This window comes from Nipponia nippon, unplaced genomic scaffold (assembly GCF_047370975.1).
Source record: "Nipponia nippon isolate SJK-2023a ecotype South Korea unplaced genomic scaffold, ASM4737097v1 scaffold_4, whole genome shotgun sequence".
Taxonomy (NCBI): Eukaryota; Metazoa; Chordata; class Aves; order Pelecaniformes; family Threskiornithidae; genus Nipponia; species Nipponia nippon.
Genome location: NW_028262358.1, coordinates 97,073,348 through 97,094,631, shown reverse-complemented (window position 1 = coordinate 97,094,631; position 21,284 = coordinate 97,073,348). Strand labels below are relative to the sequence as shown.

General features: G+C 37.2%; 1 protein-coding gene across 1 annotated transcript in view; it reads right to left on the bottom strand.

Annotated features, from left to right (window-relative positions):
- EYS (EGF-like photoreceptor maintenance factor) overlaps nucleotides 1-21,284 on the bottom strand; it is a 923,675-nt gene that overhangs the window by 244,882 nt on the left and 657,509 nt on the right. The window contains exon 36 of the mRNA XM_087776394.1: nucleotides 7,227-7,339. Coding sequence (XP_087632520.1) covers nucleotides 7,227-7,339 — 113 coding nt within the window. The remainder of the gene's footprint in view (nucleotides 1-7,226; nucleotides 7,340-21,284) is intronic.

Below are 21,284 nucleotides of genomic sequence, written 5' to 3'. Positions count from 1 at the left end.
AATGAAGTACACATGAACAGTAGTAGAAAGACAATTTCATTAAAAAGCCTTTGAGTCTTATTCATAACAAAATTTCCTTTCTGTGCAACTGTGTCAGAGTGTTTTCCAAAATACTTAATTGAGGTATTATTCATTTGCAGTAACACACTGCCTCATTGACACATATTCTTGCAAATGGCTCCTTGATGAAAACAGAAGAAAAAAATGTATGGTATCCTTCAAGTCTTGTCTTATTAGCTTCCATGCAGGTACCTGGGAATTCCAGCAGAAATCAAGATCCCATTACAATTGTTCATTACTGACACACTAACAGACAGTGACTGCCACTGAATTCTGCTGACAGAATTAAGAAACAATCCTCTGTTGGTATAATGCACATGTCTAAAGTTACAGAAGAGTAAGTAACGTCAAGATAAACATCATCAAAAATTATTATTAATCTTTTAGAAATAGAGAGTTGCCCCAAAAAAGATTGGTATTTAGTTTTGTGGTATGCTGATGAGAGGCAATCTTTTCCAGAAACAGGGAGAGAAATATAATATTTACAAACACACATTATCTGACCTGCATATATTTGACACATGGATTTGTCTAATATCCATCACAATCAATTTCCACAAAATACTTCAAAAGATTGAGCTAAAGGCTTACACAACAATTTACAGTGATTTTGAGGATTTTTAACAGTAGGAAAGATTAGATCTGTCACTTCTTTCTTTTTATTCCTTTTTCAACATTGAAGTCTCTATCACTGCAAAGTCATCATCTGAACAGGAATGCCAAAGGAGGAAAAAAAGGTAACAGAAAAATGCCCAGAATTCATGTACGCACACAGAACTGAAAGGAAATTGCACAGGACAGCAAAACTCACAAAGGAAAAGAAAACATTGCAAACAAGTGTTGTAAAAGATGAGGGAAATCAAGAAGGGGAAATCAAGCAAAGAGGATGAAAGTATATAAAAGCAACTCAGGCACTGGAAAGGGAGGAAGGGGCAATTAGAAACACACAGAAAAGGTTATCAGCCAGCAAAAGCAATAGATAAGAGAGAAAAAGGTAACAAAATAAATGCATAAAGAAGAGCAAATGCTTGTTATCACTCTCTATGTTAAAGCTGCACATAATTGTTATTAACATAATATCAAGCATCATGTATGTGGTGAATACAAATGAATGATATTTTTGAGGCTTTATCTTCAGTTCTGTACTTCAGACACATTTAGTCCAATCTCCATTAATCACAGAAAACACAGAAAACCTGTTAAATAAATAAAACTAAGTATTCTCAGTATCATTCATTTAATAATTTCTTTCTACAGTGTTGAGGAGCACTATTTTTTTTTTTTTTTGCTGTTTCAGAATTAAGCACATAATTCCAAACTGTTAATGAAAAAATATGAACATAACTACCTATGCTGAGATGTAAGAATATAACTTAAAGTCCGAATAATCTCTCTTTCACATATAACAGAAGCTCAATGCTTCTCATAGGATTTTGCATTTATTCATAAACTAAGATGTAAGTAGACAGAAGAGCTTAAGTTTGGAACTCTGTGATTTCCCCTTTGGGTGTAAGCCAGCTTGTACATTTGATTGAATTTCAGTTTTTCAGCTCAGGTGGATTCATATAAAGAAACTCTTTAACCTTACCTGAGTCTTGTATGGACTCTTATGAAGAACTCTAACATAGAGTATGCACCACCACAAGCACCTTTCCTTTACCAGGTGTGGAATGGTAACTGTCTGACTTTTACAACAAACTGAAAAATAACTTTCAACAGGCTCCACTTTCCACTTCCCAAAGTATGCAGTTCATTCCTCAGACAGAAATCAAACACCTCAGACACCTGGTGTTAGATGCTCCGAGTTGTGATGTTTTATAATATTCTTAAAAGAAGGAACTTCCATAGAGGAAGAGACGTGCTGAGAAATTGCACAGGAGACTGAACTTCACAGAGCTGTTAGGGGTCTGTTGGGATGTTTGTAAAAATATCACAGAAAACTACAGAATGGACAGGGGAGTGCTCACACATAAGGAAGGGGATTTAGAGCTTGTTGGAGTGGATAAGTAAGGGGAAAGTGGAACTGAGGGCTTACTGAAAAAATGTAGATATCTCCAAAATGTATTGCATAGCTCCTGAGAATATTGCCATGCATTAGGAAACCCATCAGTCCTCTTGATGGAATGGAACTTGGGTAATACACATTCAAGAACCTCTTTCCTAAATCCAAATGGCCATCAGAGTCTTCGCTGAAACGAAGCTCAGTTTCAGCCTAGAAAAAACCATCTTAAGATAAATTAACAGCAAAATAAAATCTTTAAAAAAATCAACCGCCAATCTGTCCAATGGGCAGTAATGAAGAACTCAGCTTATTAGTTCCTGTCTATGAGTGCAAATCAGTCTTGTACATTTGCACTCACCACTAAGACTTCTTTTAGCAGAACAGCAAACAGTATTTTTCTGTTTCCCTGTAAGGAATTTTTTTTAAAAAGTACAAATCATGGCTTGGATAGATACACGTATATGCATACACATTTACATATGCGTATGTATATGCATTATATATATGTGTGTGTGTTTGGAACCTTTGAATTTACTACATGCAGTAAACTCTTACAGGAATATAAAGCAGTCCTAGCTCCCAGACACTAAAACAGAAGTGAGCTGCAGTAAACACCAGCTTTTAATACTGGGACTCAAAGCTTCATTTATATCTGTCATCTGTACTCTACCTGAAAGTGATAGTCATTTTTTCTGCAAATCTATTCCAGTAACATTTTCTGAAACACACACAGAAGCTTTATATTGCATTAACACATCACAAGTATCTTACTTGCTTCAGAAGAAGGAAAAAATAAAAAGATTTCATTTCTTAACAGATCTCATCAGAGATCCGTTATTTCCAATTGTCTCTTCTACTGCTGTTGGCCATTATATAATCTCTTTCAAAATTGCCTATATATTCACAGCTCTGACACAGGAATAGTTTAAAACAATCTTAACATAAACTTTGACAAGATTTAGATAAGTATATTTCTTAGCATAATTCTAAAAAACTACCTATTGGAGGCTGACCTTTATTAATTGATACAATTCTATTATAACCTTTCCTGAAAGCAAAAGCTGCATAGCTAAGAGGATTTTTACGGCTGCAAATCTGCTCTGAGAGAGTCAAGCTTAAATTCATTCTCCTGCCCATACCATTATTCTGCCATTTCTTATTCCACTTTGGCTACATCTTATGGCAAGAAGCTCTGATGAACCCTCAGCACAATACATCCCTCCTAGCATTCTCTCCTCCCCACGGTATCATGTGTTGTAGCGTATCTATTAAATCCGGGCTTAATCAGTGATGCATGTGATTGATTAGCAGAAGGTCTGGGCCATGACCTTACAGATTAACTGAGTTAAAGCCTCACACTTGAAACCTCAGTGCTTCTGAGCATGCACAGAAATCTTGCACCTTTCAGAATGATCAGGGTTATTGCAAGTTTTAAGGTCTTTGATCTTATCCAATTGTCCAGTGCTGCCTTTACCAATCATCCTCTTGAATTTAAGCAGAATTTAGTACCTCCTTCCAAAATGACATGAAATGGAATTTCCATGTTGCTCCCATCTCCCATTTAGTTCTACCAAGTTAAAATAATTCTCCTTCCTTTGCAGTGTTTGATATTTGCATTACAAAATATGAATGCTAAAGGAAGAAACAGCATTCTTGCCCTATATATTTAGGGCATTTTGGACATCAGATAGTCAGATACGTATGCCAGTGAAATTAATCTTATGGCTTCATTTTTTACATTTCTTAATTCTCAAAAAATTTTAAAAAGTAACCTAAATTGCATTGATCTCTGAGATAAGCAACGTGGAGTATATAATATCCTATGAAAGGTACTGACTTGTCCTGAAGTAGTGATGCTAACAGTTTTGAAAAGGTTAATGAACTGTATCTAAAATTTGTTTTTGAAGGCTCTCTATATTCCTTGCACATATTAGCTCATCCTTTTAGTATTTTAAAATTCACATAGACCCAGTTAAAAAAATGGCAGAACACATTTGAGTAAATTTCAAACCTATTAAAAATTCATAACCTTAAAATTTACTCACAAGCCCATGCACCTTAAGAAGTTTCTGCATTTCTTCCTTTGGCTGCCCTTCTGCACTACAATAATGAAGTAATCCGTGCTGCTGGGGCACCAAGAAATAAAAACCCCTGCAGGGTAACTGAACGCCACTAGAGTATGGCTAAATATGCACTAGCAGGGGCATTCTAAAGGATTAAAAATCTAAAAACAGGTGATGATAGCTAGAAGGTCAATTAAAGAAAAATTACAACAGCAAGAACAGAAATACTCAGTGCCACTGGATGGTAAATACAGGGATGTTCTTACAGGAAGAAAATGGATTGCTTTGTCTGCCACATTGTAGAGTACTCTGTTACTGCCAGGCAGCTCCAACTGTAGCAATATTGCATCAACAGAACCATATGAATTCTGCAAACACAACGTAAGTACACCAGGCTTTCTAGCATTCAGCAACTACATATATAATCCGTTACTGCCCTATTTAAGCAACTTTCTTCAAGCACTTTCCCCTTTCTTCTCAAAACAAATGTCTCTTCCCAAGAAGCCTGTCTTGCAAAAAAAGAATAGCAGCTGGGCTTCCTAGACGCTTTCTCAGCAGCAGAATTTATATGTAAGGATTGATGACGCTCAGGATGCATGTGGGTTATACCTAAAGTGAAGAGCAAAGGATGATGCAAGCTACCATGTGTGGGCAGATACAAAATTCATGTGTTACAGGGCAGTGAATGAGTAAAGGAGAAAGCTTGCCAGGCTTCCCTGCAGTCCAATCCTATGGAACAACCATGCCACCAAGGAAATTCAGACTGATTTCAATTCTGTTCCCCAGCTTTTCACAGACAGGAATAGCTGTGATTTGGACCAGGATGGAGCCAGCTCTGCATGGGGCTGGACGCTGTTAGGCTCATCTGCAGCATTCTGGAACAAGCAGGGAGGGAAAAGGAACACATGTTGTCCAGGACAGAGGACTGAGGAGGCCCAGCATCCTTTTATGTATAAGACATGGTTCATCTATACAAACTATCAGGTCATTTTTGCTCATCTAATCAGTTACATATATACAGTAAGTATTTGCAAGAAACAGCCCTAGACTGTAATAACTGAGTTCTGATTCAAATAAAGCAATCTTTAATTTCTATATTATACCGTATCAGACATATTTCTGTGCTAATTGCCAAACTATGAAGGGAAGTATCAGAATCAATACAAAATGCTATAAATCTTGGCATATAATTCTATAGATTATAATAGATAATATAGCATTCTAAATTAAACAATTTTAAAAAGGAACAAAGCTGAATTTGCTTATAAGCCTTCTCCTTCCTGTCTGTATCCCTCTATATGTTATATACACAGACTGGACAAAGCAGGCCTCATTCGTCTCTTGGTTCTTGAAGGCTCGGTTCTTAAATGAATGGCTATATAAACTACGCAATAGGAAAAACTGAAAAAAAGAATGGTGTCAAAAAGACCAAGGATGTAGACACCTATCTCAGAGAAAGTATTATTTTGGAGAATGAAAGAAAGCACAAAAGATGATAATGGTCCTGACTTTAAAGTTATGCCTCTTTTATCTAGTATAAAAACTGGAGCTACATCTTGCCCAGGATTTGGGACACCAAAGCTCTAATGCCTGTGCAAAATGGAGAACAATTTCCTAATCTAGTAACCAGAGGAGACATCTGAGATGGTTTATGATTTTTTCCCAATGATTTCCTAATATATAAATAGTCCTTGAAGTCAAGATTTTTTTTTCCTAAGTTAATACCTGAATTAGAAGCATTAAGTAGCTTCCTCACTCGCTTTCATCTCCATGAATTTCTGTTCTTCACAGAGGCATAGTTCCACAGATAAGAGTATGTGCCGTTTTGGAGGAGACCACAGTTCTAGCTAGGAAAAGCCTCCGTACAGAAAGGCAAGAGTGGAGCCATCACTTCTTTCTTAGCTGGGATTTGTCACAATAGAGGCCAGAGTTCTGTATTTTGTGCAGGATTTACACCCAGAACTGTTTGTTTGTTAAATGCACTTAGAGACCATCTTCCAAACAAAATGCCTTGGGCAAGATTTATGCCTTCGTCAAGTTTAGACAAGGAGGTGACACTAAGCTGCCCTTCTAAATTAAAATGGTGGCAGGTCTGTGCAGGTGTAAAAAGCTGAAATTTATGTTCAGAGTAAGTTTTACTGGCAAAAACTTAGATGCCTAGGAGTTAGGCAGGTAGTTAGGCAGGTAGATGATTAGATAACGGGTTTGATGTTTACATTGCTTTCATAACTTTGAGTGTGATGTGTGTACGTTCATTAAGGGGCTAGTGGTAGAAGTGAGTGCAGAGTCCAGATCTCATGGATCTTTAATTAATGATCCAGTCGATTACCACTAGCTTTCTAACATACTGTTTAAAGAAGCACACGATCATTAATTAAACTATTCTGTAAATTTTAGGGAAAAAAATTGAAGCCGTATGTAAAAAGGCTTATGCAAAATTCTCCAGGGCTATAAGACATATGTCCTATGACTAAAATCATACTCTGTTTTGAGACTTCATGATCTACAAATGCAGTTCACCTCTACTTTGTTTTGTTTTCCACTTTTCCATGTTCAAACCTTTTATATGCCAGAACAGAATCCTAATCTACATCACTGTCTCTGTATAGCCTTTTATTTCAGTCAATGCATGACCAACAGCAATGTGAGTACGCAAAAATGAAACCAAGTGGGGTTTTTTTATGTATTCAGAAACAATGCTTTCCAGCATTTTTCACAATCTCAAATATAGTAAGTGTAGCAGCAAGTCATCAGCATTTGTTACAAGATTAATGGGAATCCACACAACCAGCACATCACCCCGCTTCCCACTCCTGTATTTTGTCGCAGATAATCTTGCTTAGTACAGTCTTTCAGCATTCATTGAGTGAAAACTCACTCTATATAAGCTGTTAAGCTTAATTGCACTACTCTGCAAAAAGCATTTTACATAAAGAAAAGGCTTCAGAAACATAAAAGAAAGCACAATATCCACCTATATAATCAATTTTTTTCTGTAACCATCGTTGAAATTATCTAAAATGGTCACCCTATTTAAGGAAGAAAGCAAAATCATCACAAACAGTTTCTTCTGATTTGAAAAGGCACAGAGGGTCATTTACCTGCAATTGTCGACATTATTTCTTCCCACAGCATTAGAGAAGTTGAAAGGCCCCACATCATTAATTTCTATGACTTGTATACAGCCAGTGAAATTATAGACAGGTCCAGGCATCTACAAAGGAGAAAATGCACACAGTTCTTTTGCTTGTTGTCATTGTGATCAGTTTTAAAAATAATTAAGTTTCTGCAAAAGATCTGTAACATAATTTAACCCTACTCCTGAAGAACCCTCCTGGTCTCCATTTTTCCTCTAATGACATTCTATTAAAAAATTTGAAAGTGAAAAGGAATTACAGCAAGATAAGTAGTACTGACTTAAATATAAACTCATAGAGTTTTGCACATACAGACAGCACCACAGGTATAGTGAGACACCAGCAAAAAGTGGACTTCTCTAACTTTAAACAGGTATTTATTTTTTATAGATGAACACAGGTCATGGGGAATGGCAAACAAGGAAGCTTTGAAAGGTCTACTTTTAAGTTTACTACTTCCCTGCTCAAAAGATATCTATTACCATTAATCATGTTTCAAAGATGCCTAAGGACTTATTAAAAATGGGAATCACTGTAGGGGCACTGAAAAAACACAGAACAATAAATTGTTATGCATATGTCGCCATCTAAACAAATGACACTGACAAAATATGTTGAGAGGTGTTATATAAAAACCCCACTGAAAATGGCGCAACTGAGACTTTATGAACTGGACCACTGGACTGGGACAGGTTCCTGGTCACACCAGATCATGTGTACCTGTTCTTGGGGCCACATAACAGGTAAGACTCCATAGTTTACATAATAAATTTCATGCCAAAATAGGAAAAACGTACTGCTAGGACTGTCCATGAAGATGAAAGTCATTGACACATTCAAGTGGGGCCTTGGGAGACTACTAGGGAAGAAAACACAGTAACGGTGGAGGAGGGTATGACCTGAGGCACCAAATGACTGCTGGTCATAAGCCCACAGAAGGAGAAATAAGTCTTGGTTTGGTCCTTAACACTGCAGAGGACCCATTCCTAACACTGGCCATGAAGACAGGTTTAGGTATGTGCAGGTTTAGATACCTGCAGAAACAACAACAAAAAAAAGTCATTGAGGTCATCATTTCACACAGGAGCACTACATAAAAATGAAGGGACTTTTTAAAAGGAAATTCAAAGCAATATCCCAAAGGGTAAAGCAGATGCAGATGAATACTTAAAACAAGCTATCAGAGGTTCACATAAAATGTGAATAAACTACTAGAAAAAAAAAATACTTCAGAGACCCTCAAAAACTGGAATGTTTAAATAGCAAGATACAAAATGTTTATAATGGCTAAAAGACATCCTTTAAAAGTTGAAGCCATGTCCAAATGAAGGAAAATAGGAAGTTACGTAAATGTTGGCAGTAAAAATACAATAAAGCAGCCAGGTAAAGGAAAATAAAAAGATCTTGAGGAACAATTTGCTAAAAGCATAATTGTGAGCAGTAAATGCTTTTTAAAACCCAACAGGAGCAGTAAGCCTGCCAGAAAGGCTGTAGGGCCAGTAGACCATCAAAGTATAAAAGGAATGTTCAAAGAGATAAGTCTGTAGCAGGAAATGTAAAAGAACTCTCCAAATCAAAATTTAATGTAGAGGAGCTCTAGGAGGTTCCCATGCCGGAACTGCTTTTTAGTAGGGATACATCAGAGATCTCAAATTGAATTATTACTGAAAAATGTTTTCAAATAAATTAACAAAGTGAACAGTAGCAAAAAAAAAGGAAAGTTTGCCCAGAAGTCCTAAAGGAAATCACTGTGATCATCTGTTAAAATGGTATGTAAACCACAGGAATGGTAGATGTGGATTTTTGGGGTTTTTGTTTGTTTGTTCTGGGTTTGGATTGTTTGGGGTTTTTTTGCTTTTTATGATTTGGGAAAGTGGGACAAGACTAAGGAATGCAAAGGCACACCTCAAACTATGGATCAGTAAGTCCCAGTTCCATTCCAGACAAACCATTAAGAACTACATTAAAGAAGAGAATTAACAGATAGAGAGATGAACATAATGTACTGGGGAATAGTTGAGACAGTTTCTGAGAAGGGAAATCGTAACTCACAGGAGAAACACTGAATATGTGAAAAAGGACGCCTTGGCACATAGCCTTTGATTTCCAAAAGGCTTTTAACAAGTTTCTGTGCTAAAAGATTCTGAAGTAACTCAGTCACCCTGGGATAACAAGGCAGGTCTTCAACAGATGAAGAGAATGATTAAAACAGAAGCAGAAAAATTGGGAATAAATAGTGAGCTTTCTCAATATGGAGAACTCCTAGAAATTCCTTCAGCAATCTGTACCAGAGTCTGTGCTCTCTACCATATTCACAACTGGCTCAATGTTACCTGCATTACTCATGATAGCAAGAACAAAATTCTAAGAGAATTTCACAATATGCAAAAATTTCACAATATGCAAAAACTATAAGGTATGTAAGGACGATATATATGAGTTTCTGAACACCGAGTAACTATATAGACTAGGATTCTTTATTCACGAAAACCCACCATCAAGGAGAGTTAGAACAGAGTAGTGCACAAACAAATAAAGAGTTTTCACAGTTTCTTACAATACAGGGTCAAAAGGACATGAAACACATAAATCAGTGTGAAGACGAAAGCAAGCTTAAAGGTGTACTTTTCATACCATTCAAAATTAAGCTGAGGAACTCTGCCATAGGATGTTGTGGATGGTGTGAGTCTAAATGGAGTAAAAAATTGGTGAAATTGATGGGAAACGATTTTTCCAAAATAGTCTTCCTTATCTCTTTTCTTATCATTAAAGGGCATAAAAAGAATGATGACCTCTAGCCTGTATATGTGCCTTCTTCCTTACCAGCCAGTAAACCACATTTCATATTGTGATGGCTTCTTGCTCTGTCCAGAGCCTTAAGGTAGAACCACCTGCCCTTTTCTCTAAAGGAAAAAGAGATTTTGAAAGACCGAAAGATTTTAAAACTATATTTTACTAGGACACAAAATACGAAATTAGAACACAGCAACCATTTAATAGATTTCTGATGTGCTGGGTGAGATAGATAAATGTCCCACCTCCCTCCTCTGTCTTTTCAGGGAGGGCCCTTTCCTCTAGTCTTGCTTTTTAAAAAGTTCAGTGACTTTGGTGTCAAAAACATTCAGTGTTCCAGACACACACAGCTGCTTCTAGGTCCTGAGGAAAATTTCCTTTTTGCCATCACTTCTACAAGATGGCCAAGAGTCACCTCCAAACTTTAAGTAAGCACCCCGTTCCTCTCAGGACTGCCCCAGGCTCTTTTTCTCCCACAGGCCTTCTGCCTGGGGCTGCCCAAAGCTGCTCCCAGCTTCCTCAGGAAAGGAGAGATCTCTCCCTCCCGGCAGAGAGATGTGCTGCACAAGTACAACACAGCAGAAGCAAGGCGAATTGCTTTCCTCTGCACCGTTCAGCTGTGCTGAAATATAACACACTGTGCCATGCCGCACACCATAAACAAAATGAACAGGCCTTCCAACCCCTGGGAAGGGCTCAAGGAAGTTCATTAACAGTTCTCTCTTTATTTCTTTAGCAGCAAAGGCTTAAGGGCAGTTAAGACTTTAAAACAGATATATTACTGCAATGTGACGCTGTGGAAAGTTATGTAACCATTTAAGGTGGCATTTGAAGTCAGTAAAGTTCAGGTGCTGGAACGGGGAAGGTCGGCTCCCTGTGTAGCAAACATGTTTTAGGGGATCGCACTGAGGTTTCATGAAAATTAGAAAGAAACAGAACCCTCATTTGAGGACTGGATGTGAACACTCCCCTTCTCAAAGTTACACTTGGCATATTGAAAGAACAATATCATTTGATACACCACAATGGCTGACATAGATTATTGGTATGAATTATGGACAACAGAAGACTGTCTCTGTTCCATATCAGTCCTTTACCAGTCACTTTGGCAAGGAAATAGGCGTGATGGACTGCCAAGTGTTACAGTCAGCAGTCTGCTTTTGCTGTCATTATCATGACAAATTATACCAGGTAATCTTTGAAAATGTATTGTCCTATTCAGTTTCACATTTTACTTTTTATAAGAGATGCTTGTTATTCTTTTTTCCCTGCCTTTTATACATAGTAAATAAAAAAAAATTCAAATTAACAGGATGCAGGATCTGTTGCAAATCTAATATGAACACGGACAGAAATGGTTACACAATTCTGAGTTGGAAATGACATGCAACCCATAACATTGCCTAAAAAAATGAAAAATTTAAGGTGTTTTAATATTGGCTGCATAAATCATCTTGTTAGAGCTCTGCTTCTTCTTCTTTCCTTTACCCTCTTCTGAAGTTTCACTAAAGCTTTATTATGATTGTTCCAGTCACAACATGTATGTTTTTCAAAAAAGCCCTCATTCTTGTGATTGTAAAAACAAACAAAAATATAGAAAGCAAAAGGAACCAGTAAACACAGTGGTCAGGTACAATATGGTTTTAACATTTACGACAGCTACTGTGCCTAGTTAAGTTCATTCAAGACTCTGAATGTCAGGTTGGTATAGGGAAAATTCACTATGGCAACCTATGATCCATTTTGCACACTGAACAGCAAATTAATCGCTTGGTTTGGGAATAAACATTTATCTGTGTATTCCCCTGAGTACTATTATCAGTGAATATTTTAACAACAATTAAATTTTGGTTTCCTTCCCCCCAAAACAAACATACTGATTGGGATCCTAATAATTTCTCCTACATCGATATGTGTATATTTTGAATGCAATGCATTCCTCTAAAGTAATACTAAAATACTTCTTTATTTTGTAACCATAACTACATTATAAACACTTTGGTCAAACAATTACTTGCCTTTGGAGTGCTATGCAATCTATCCAAAAAACTAATATCTTCTTAGACATATTTAGGAATAAGGGCTATTGATACAAATAATCAAAAGTAAGCAGCTTTTATTCTGCTCATTTTGAGAATAGATACGTGTTTGTGATTAGCATAGTATTAAAACATAGACTTCACATGTAGCTGGCTTTCCTTCCATTTACAAAAATACATTAATATGCTGACAAACTGTAATACTTAAATTGCCTGAAAATGTCAGGGTCATAGCAACACCAGAAATTTAATTTAGTACAATTCACTATTCAGAAACTATGCAGATATGTTTGACATATAGTAACCATGCTCTTTAAATGCCCTTTATACTTGACAAAAATGAGTACAGATACTTACCTGGTAGGAAAAGTTCACACATATATGCCAAACCATTTATTAACATCCCTTACTGACTAGCTCAAATTAGAGCTGCTGTTAGGTAGAATTAACCTAGAATTGAGTTCCTAGTGAAACAAGCTTGCATGCTGTCATTTCGCTACAGATTCATAAACAATACAATGAGGTTTTGGCTTATGATCAGAGCATTTATAAAAAAAAAATATAATTAACTCAAAAGAAAACAAAGCATAGCACAATCTTTCCTCATTTGTCTCCACTCAAGATAAATTTCGTGTATCTTAAAAACTCTCACTATAGGTATTACAGTGTACCAGGATACACAATTCAGTAATCTTTCACATCTTCATGATTCCTTTGAAATATGCCTGATTTTGGAGTTTGATTTGTAGAAGTCTCTGCAAAAGATTGTGAAACTTTTCAAATTGTAATATTTTAAACATAAACAAAATGGCCCAGGTACACATTTCTGAATACTCTGATAACATTTTTATTTATGTTTACTAACAACATGATGAACAGTTTGGAAATTAATGCATAACTCCAAGATAAAAATCAACCTTGAGAGAATGGTTTCTTTACTCCAGTTCTGGTTCTTGCTAGTGATTAGAATCATACGAAATGGTCATAATGAATTCTGAAACTAAGCAAATTCTACTCTCAATGTTGTATTCTCTTCAGATTGGCCAAACAGCAACAAATTTGACTAACCATCTCAGTTTTAACCTGCTCAAAACCTACTGCAACTGAACTTCAATATCGGACAACATCAGAAAAACAAAAATAATCCCCTTTTCAAAAAAGTCTTAACTTCCTTGGGGGTGTGGTGGGGTGGTGGTGGTGTTCCTTTCCCCCTGAAGAAGAATTTGTTCTCTAAGAAATGTCATTTTACAACCCATGTTCTTGGGTTAGATACTGATTTAAATACAGCACAAAATAAAGCTATACAGACTACCAAATTAGCACCAAGGCAAACAGAACATGCTTAATCCAACAGAACTTTATTCTGCCATTTAGTGAGCACTGAAGCTTGCCTGAATTCAAGGCAACATGCTATAGGTAGGATATGTATTTTTTCTCATCTCTTCAAGCCACCAGATTTTCATGGATTTATTAAAAAGTAACATTAGTCACTCAGACATCACCTTGACCAAAAAATGTTAACACTTTTGTTCTTCCTGATTTAAACTTTTTAAACACCAATTAATAAAAATTAAACCTTGTGCATTTTAATTCCAGTAGTTCAAGCAAAATGGACAACGTTAGTCTGGTTAATTTGTATAGCCACTAACTAGAGAGAAATGCGCCTTCCTTTCAAAAGTGTTGCTGAAGTAGACGGGAGGTGGGGGGGAGTGATGTATCTATGCTGTCTGTTACTGCGCTTTCTAATATTTACTTTTTTTAATACTCTTCCTACTCAGTTCCAATTTTAATCCACATGCATTTTTATTGTTAGATTATTATAAAACAATTTTTATTAGAGTTTAATGACCTTTCAAAATGTGTAGGAAAATGAAAAGCGGTATTGGTTCTGAAAACAAAAGTAATAAAATAAAACACTTAAAATATGGGAAAAGGAATATTGTTTCAGCTTCTGTACTAGTACTAGTACAGAAATGGGAAGGAAAAATGGGAAGGTATACTGGCAAAATTGCCTACATGTCACCATATATAAAATAAAGTGGACGAAACACAAAGGAACTGAAATCTCTCCTACATCCTGACCAGTACTGGTCATTAAATGAAACACTGTATAAACCTATGCATAATATCAAAGTTTCATTTAATTGCTACGTTAATATAATAGAGGATTTTACACTGAAATTGTGATTCTGAGCCAAACGTCCAAAAAATCATTTTAATTCAGTTACACTAACAGAACTAAAAAGGGGCTAAGAAGTAAGTTAAATCAAGATTATGTTTTTCATGTAGCTGCTATTATCCTGAATCTGTGTTTATCATATCTGCCATGGATATTGAACCCTATCGCAAGACTTCCATGAAACAAGAATGGTAAAGCATAAAAAAATGGACAGAACAGGGGGAAAAAAATCCCCAAACTTTCTAGGATGGTACAGGTTTACATTTCCGCACCTCATTTCTCATTTGTTCTAGCAACTTAAATCAGGGGTTGCAGAACTTGCTACCCTGGTAGTTCTCCCACTATGGGAAATCAAAAAGTCAGGAGTTCTTCCAGTCTCCTGTGCTGTAGGGCAGGGAACTGAGCCTATGCCCTCACACTGGATCTGTGAGCGGACCAGTACTGGTAAACCACCTCCTGGATTGCTGGGCTTTACAGAGGGAACCAGACTGGTCATCTGCCTGGTCCCAGACTCTGCTGGAGCCAGCTCACCATATAACAGGCATTCACATTCCTCTTGCATCATTTCCTCATCTAAATTGACTGGCAGTGTAAAACTTGAGCGTAAGTGTTTCACTGTCAATTTCCCGTGATTCTGCCAGTTTGTTCTGGCTGAGAATGCTTCATTAAGCCACAAAGGATTAATTAAAATCCGTAAGTCTAAAAGATTCAAGGGTACTGAGAAACTGCTTTTCCATTTTTATGAAAGTTTGTCCTTGGCCAAGATCCTTATCTTTTAAACTTGCTCTTGCCTTAGAGTTAAGCAAATGCAACATTGCATTTCAGAAGTGATATGAAGACTCTGAGGTAAGGAAGGACTTCTCTTAAGTTTTACAGCTAGTAATGCCTGGCCTTTCTGTAAACAATTTCAGTGTTCATGCTTATAAGCATAATGCATGATTTACGTACTGTGTTTGCTATTGCAATTCTTAGTAAGTTCTGTAATTTATCTGTTTTAATTCTCTCTTGTTAATGTGGTACAATACCTTGCCCATGAACAAGCCGGAAAGCATTATTGGCCTGAGACGACTAGAACACGTAGAACGAAATTTGGAAAACAGACTTATGTTTCTTATCTAGTACAGGCTCTATCAACTAACTGTGGAAACCAACTCATCTCCCTGCACTTCCCCTTTTCAGAGTGATGCTGAAGTTAATCATATTGAACCCTGTGCTACACCAATGTAATACAGTATTACAGCACATTAGAAGAAAGGTGTTTGGAGTCCATCACCCTTAACTAGTACAAGCCAGTTAACTGCTGTAGTTCTGGTTCTTGTCCAATCAATAACCAATAGCTCAGACCTACAAACATTTGACCCGAGAGATGTTTGTATCAAGTATATGTGTTTATGTACTGATTCGATGATACCCATGGGTCGGTTTCAACTCAGGATATTCTATGATATCTAAAATAAGATTCACTGTGAAACACTTCTTACTGAATCTTAAATGTTGAGTTACAAAAAAGGGAGGGGTTGAAGCAAGGAGTTGTACATCTACTGTCAGAACTAAAAGAGATAACACCTTATCTAAAATAAAGACATCTGCATATCAAAGGAATTAATACTCACATGATGGTCTATCAGACCATCCCCTGCATAAGAAAGAAATACATATGTTTCAGGGAGAATGATTGTATTTATCTGGAACACCTGGAGGTCTGCAGAAGGAAAAAATGGCTATAAAAGCTAAAATATTCCAACAAAATAGGCTTTCCTTTAGTTAATGAAATCTGAGGTATATGGTATTCAGAAGGGGTTCATTTTGTCAGAGTTCTAAGAAAGTCAAAGAACCTCAGCTGAAGAAGGGAGAGACAAGAAGAAAATTTCTTCATAAATTTTTATGATTTTGTGCTTTCTTTTGTCATGCCTGTACATCTTTTATAAACCTCTGCAACAGGATTGTCTGGTTTTGTATACAGTAAATACATAATTTTATTTTTCTAGCTCAGCCTCTTTTAAGACAAAAAGGGTTTCAAGGTAACTAAATACTAAACACAGTATTCCTCACACAAGATGTAAGGAATATATCAGCTAGCACACTATGCCTTTCAAAAAATGTCTTCACTTCCCAAAAATACTTCAGAGGATCCTAAGTTTAACAGGGTGGTATATATAAGCCATCAGGACCAGGTGAGAACTGGTATTATGGTGGTTTGCAGTGTTAGGAACATGGTAACAAGGAGAGCTGCCCGACACATAACAAGGTGTTTAGGACCACGAGTGCATTCCAACGTCACCAAGATGTCAGTCACATGTATTTATGTGATCAGAGGTGTATCTACAGTAGACAGATCACATAAAAACATTAACCGAGATGCGTGAAGAAGGTAATGAGTCCAAGTACTTCCAAAATGCATTTAATTCTCTTACTATAGTAAGACAAGACAAACTTTTGTGTTTCAAAACCAATGAACTCTACCAGTCAGTAAAAATTTAAAACCTTTATCAATTTTTGATGACACAACTGACAGGTTACTACCCACTGTTGTCTGCACTGTTGTCTTTCAGCTAGATGTTACTGCCCTTGTGACAAATGTAACAGAACGGGAAAACAAATCTATAATTCAACATGTTAGTATAGATTGAGATTAATGGCAGTTTAACTTGGAATGACTGAGAAGTGGACCCATGACCTGTTTCTTCATCTCTCCTGAGGAAACAAAAACCTTTAGCAAAGGAGTGAGGTAAGCAGTTGGATTCAGTTACCTAATTATTTGTTTCAGCTTTTTTCTCCCCAGTTTAAGAATCATAGTCCTGAGAGACTTATGACAGTATGTGTTTCCCCAGAGCTGTGAACTATCTCTGTACTGCCTACTCATTGCCAGAGGAAGATGTCAGTTTATGTGGAACATCTCCTCTTGTTCTAGCACTCAATTCTATCTCCCCCCGCCTTGACTCGTATACTGTTCACTTACTTGTCAAAAGACACACCTAGTCCTGAGATTCTTATACATGCCCTGAGTTTCATGCTCTTAAGAGTCCTTGTCTAGAGCGTTTACAAATTTTATTTGGAACTGATACTCCCCAGGAAAGCCAGAAAAGACAAAACCATCAGATTCACATGAACTGACATTATGCAGTAGGTGATCTAGAGGAGAAATCAAACAATATTCTAAAAACTGGAAGTATGGAGTAAGTTCTTAATTTTAAAAAAATTGAAAACAAGTATTAAAATAATTAAACATGCATGGCAGATTCTAAACTGCTTCCTTACTTGTTCCCATCACTCAGATCCTGGAACCGAGTTCCCTCCTCTCCCTCCCTAGCACTGCTTTAAGCCTCAATACTGACTTGCTCTATGCTTCTCAAGATGAATTCTTACCTCTTTTACTCTCAACATACCTCAGGCTGTTATTCAGGGCAAACACCATAGGGTCAGCCACTTTCCCTTTCTTGAGATTCTAATGCGTTTGTATTCTTTCTCTAGCACATTCCTTCTGGTTGGAAAAAACCTTTCCAACTGTCACAAAATTTTCAAGGCTATTAAAAGGCTTTGGAATGATATATAAAAAAAAAGGTGTTCATGCAATATACATTTTACCAAGCTAACAGCATTTAGTTTTCTAGTCAGTCTTCACAGAGATTACAAGTGTCATTAACGACAGTATAGAGATCTGGTACTCAGACGGCTCTGAACCCTCCCTTCCACTCTTCTGCAGCCATTGAGGCTTCTACTGCCACGACAAAGTACATCTGACCATGAAAAATAATTTAGGTTTTTTCCCCCAGCTTTCTCCTAGAAACAGAAATATTAGATGAGAGTAAAGAACCATCTTCACCAGGCACTGAACCCGTATCCTGTATCTCCAGTAGCAATCAATACAGGATGCTAGAAAAGAGAACAGTAACAGATCACGTAGGCTGTGGTATTTCACAGAATCACAGCATGGTTGAGGTTTGAAGTGACCTCTGGAGGTCATCTGGTCCAACCCCCCTGCTGAAGCAGCATCACCTAAAGCCAGTTGCTCAGGACCATGTCCAGATGGCTTTTGAATATCTCCACGGATGGAGACTTCATAACCAATCTGGGCAACCTGTGCCAGTGCTCAGTCACCCTCACAGTGAAAAAGTGTTTCCTGATACTCACATGGCACCTCCTGTGTTTCAGTTTGTGCCCATTGCCTCTGGTCCTGTCACTGGGCACCACTGAAAAGAGCCGGGGTCTGTCATCTCTACACCTTCCCTTCAGATATTGGTACACATTAATGAGATCCCCCCTGCACCCTCTCTTCTCCAGGCTGAACAGCCCCAGGTCTCTCAACCTGTCCTCACAGCAGAGATGCTCCATTTCCTTAATCAACTTCGTGGCCCTTTGCTGGACTCTCTCCAGTATGGCCATGGTTCTTATGCTGGGTAGCCCAGAACTGGACACAGTACTCCAGGTGTGGCCTCAGCAGGGCTGAGCATAGGGTAAGGATCACCTCCCTTGATATGCTGTCAGCACTCCTCTTAATGCAGCCCAGGGTACCGTTAGCCTCCTTTGCTGCAAGGGCACACTGCTGGCTCACGTTCAGCTTGGTGTCCACCAGGACCTCCAGATCCTTCTCTGCAAGAACTCCACAAACTTTCCCATAAAAACTCTACAAGTCACAGGATGCCTGATGATCTCAGGCATTTCTTCAGCAGGGTATTTTTGCCATGTTAGTAAAAGATTTTTCACATGATAACTCAAGTATTAGAATTTCAGAAGCCAAAAGGAATGAACTTTCATATATAAATGAATACATGCACGTGCACGTGCACATGCACACACACAGGTTTGCATTCATGCACTCTTTTACGCTGTTAACCAGGAATCTCTTTTAACTAAATACATCCGATTCATTCAAATCCTTCTCCTCCAACCCCAGTAAAGGGTTCAAAAGTACTCTGCTGTATGCAAGAAAGCAACCAGAAGATAGACAGCAGGTTTGCAGCATGGACAAACAGTTTTTACCATTTTCACAAGCTGATTACAAGGCAAAGTCAATAGCCTTGGTTTTCAGATATTGAGTACACATGAGCTCACAAATGGCAAACAATACAGGATCACGTGAAAAGCCAGGATATTCCTACCATTTCAGGTTTATGTTAACATTTCATCTTATAATTAACTTTTGTTAACTTTGAAGTACTTTCTATAAATGTATTCGGTTTTAATTTTTTCCTCTCTTTTCCCATACTATTCTACCCGTGCTGTGAACAATAGTCTGTATAACAGCATTCTGTAACCTGGAATGATAATCTGTATAATGAGACAGTGACACAATCAAAGAATGTTTTTTCTGTTTACTATTATATACCGAGAAAGCAGCTCTCAGTAGTTGTATATATAATTCTCAGAATTTAGTAAACACCAGCACAGTAAAGTAAGTAGAAGCTAGATATGTAAATAAGGAGGTTTAAACCACAGAAGAGAGTGACAGGCACTGACACAGTTACTTATTTTTACTCCTTTTGCCTTCAAAAAGCATAGCGTTAATATTAATAAAATAGGAAATTAATGATTTTATGCTAATGTTCCCCAATGTTCCATTTTATTAAATGTTTCCTCCTTCTCTATTCTTTCATTTCCAAATCTCATTTCATTTAGATGAAAGAGCACAAAATAAGAGTTGCACTTCCAATGGTTTAATGTCTAACAGCTGCCAGTTCCTTTGTTACTTTCCTGTTTTTATGATGCACACCAAAAATCACAAATCTACAAACAATGTGATCCCCATGTTCCTCTCTTAATACTGACTCTTCCTTTATATTACAACAGCTTAGTTGGCTTCTACCTTTAGAGCAGAGTGCACTTCCCGCTGGCTTGGCAAATGTGTTATTTGACTATTTTTCAGGCTCAGCTATTCGCTGCATGCCCAATAGGTACATTCAGATACTTAGTTTAGAGTGAAGCCATTAAGCAAACAGCACTGAAGGGCTTATTTGCCAGGGATCAGGAATGGCCTCCATCTACTATAGTTTTCTACGAAAACTGCCTCTGCTACATTGCTTGCAGTTGGGAAAAGAAATGAAACAACACAGTGAAATGTCAAAGCTGCCAAGATACACAAAGGCAATTTATTGTTACTGAAATAATGGAAACTTGTACATAGAAGATCAATGAGAATGGAAGATCCTGGGACCGAGAATGAATGCGGAGAGAGATCGCTAACATTATTAGAGAAGTAGGTTCTAGGGGAAATCACACAACTATGAGAGTAACTTAGCACGCATAAGAGGAGACCAAATGCTTTTGATATTGATAGTCTCTATTCCTTAGCAAAATATTTTATTTTTTTTTAATTCATCAAATACACACTCAGCCTAAAAAAGATGATGATACCTTATATTTTAGTTTGATAAATCTCAAGGACTAGTCACCCAGATTAACTCTGGAAGGACCAAATAGGAATCACCATAATTTAAGCAGAGCCTAGACAAACAAAATTACATCTTCAATGAAGATTTTCTCTTTTGGAAGGAAAAAGCACAAAATTAAAGGAATCAGTTAAAGAACTGAAAACATCATTAAAGATGGGAGGTGTGAAATTTCCTTAATTAAAGTGGCAGAAATATCTGGCAATCACCAGCTGGAAGAGGGTACTGGGAATAATGAAGAACACACACAAACATACACACACAAAGAAACAGCTAAGAATGGCATGTGTTGAAAGTGGAAAGCATAAAGATGAAATAAAACTTGCCAAAACTCAAGCTGAGTTGGACCTTACACAAAATTTAAACACATTGAGGAAAGAGTGACTGACTACAAGTGAAGATAGGGACCAAGTTACAAATATTGTAGCTGTCGCCAAAACCCTTTGTCTTACTAACACTGGAGAAGCACTTCTAGGATTCTCCTAAACTGTCTTCTGTCGGTGTGCTGCTGTAATAGGCTGCATGCTATATTTGCTTCTATTTTAAGTTAGTATTATGTTCCCTTAAGAATAAGAGTTACACCCGTAGAAAGCAAAAATATGATTTATTTCCATGAGGAGCCACA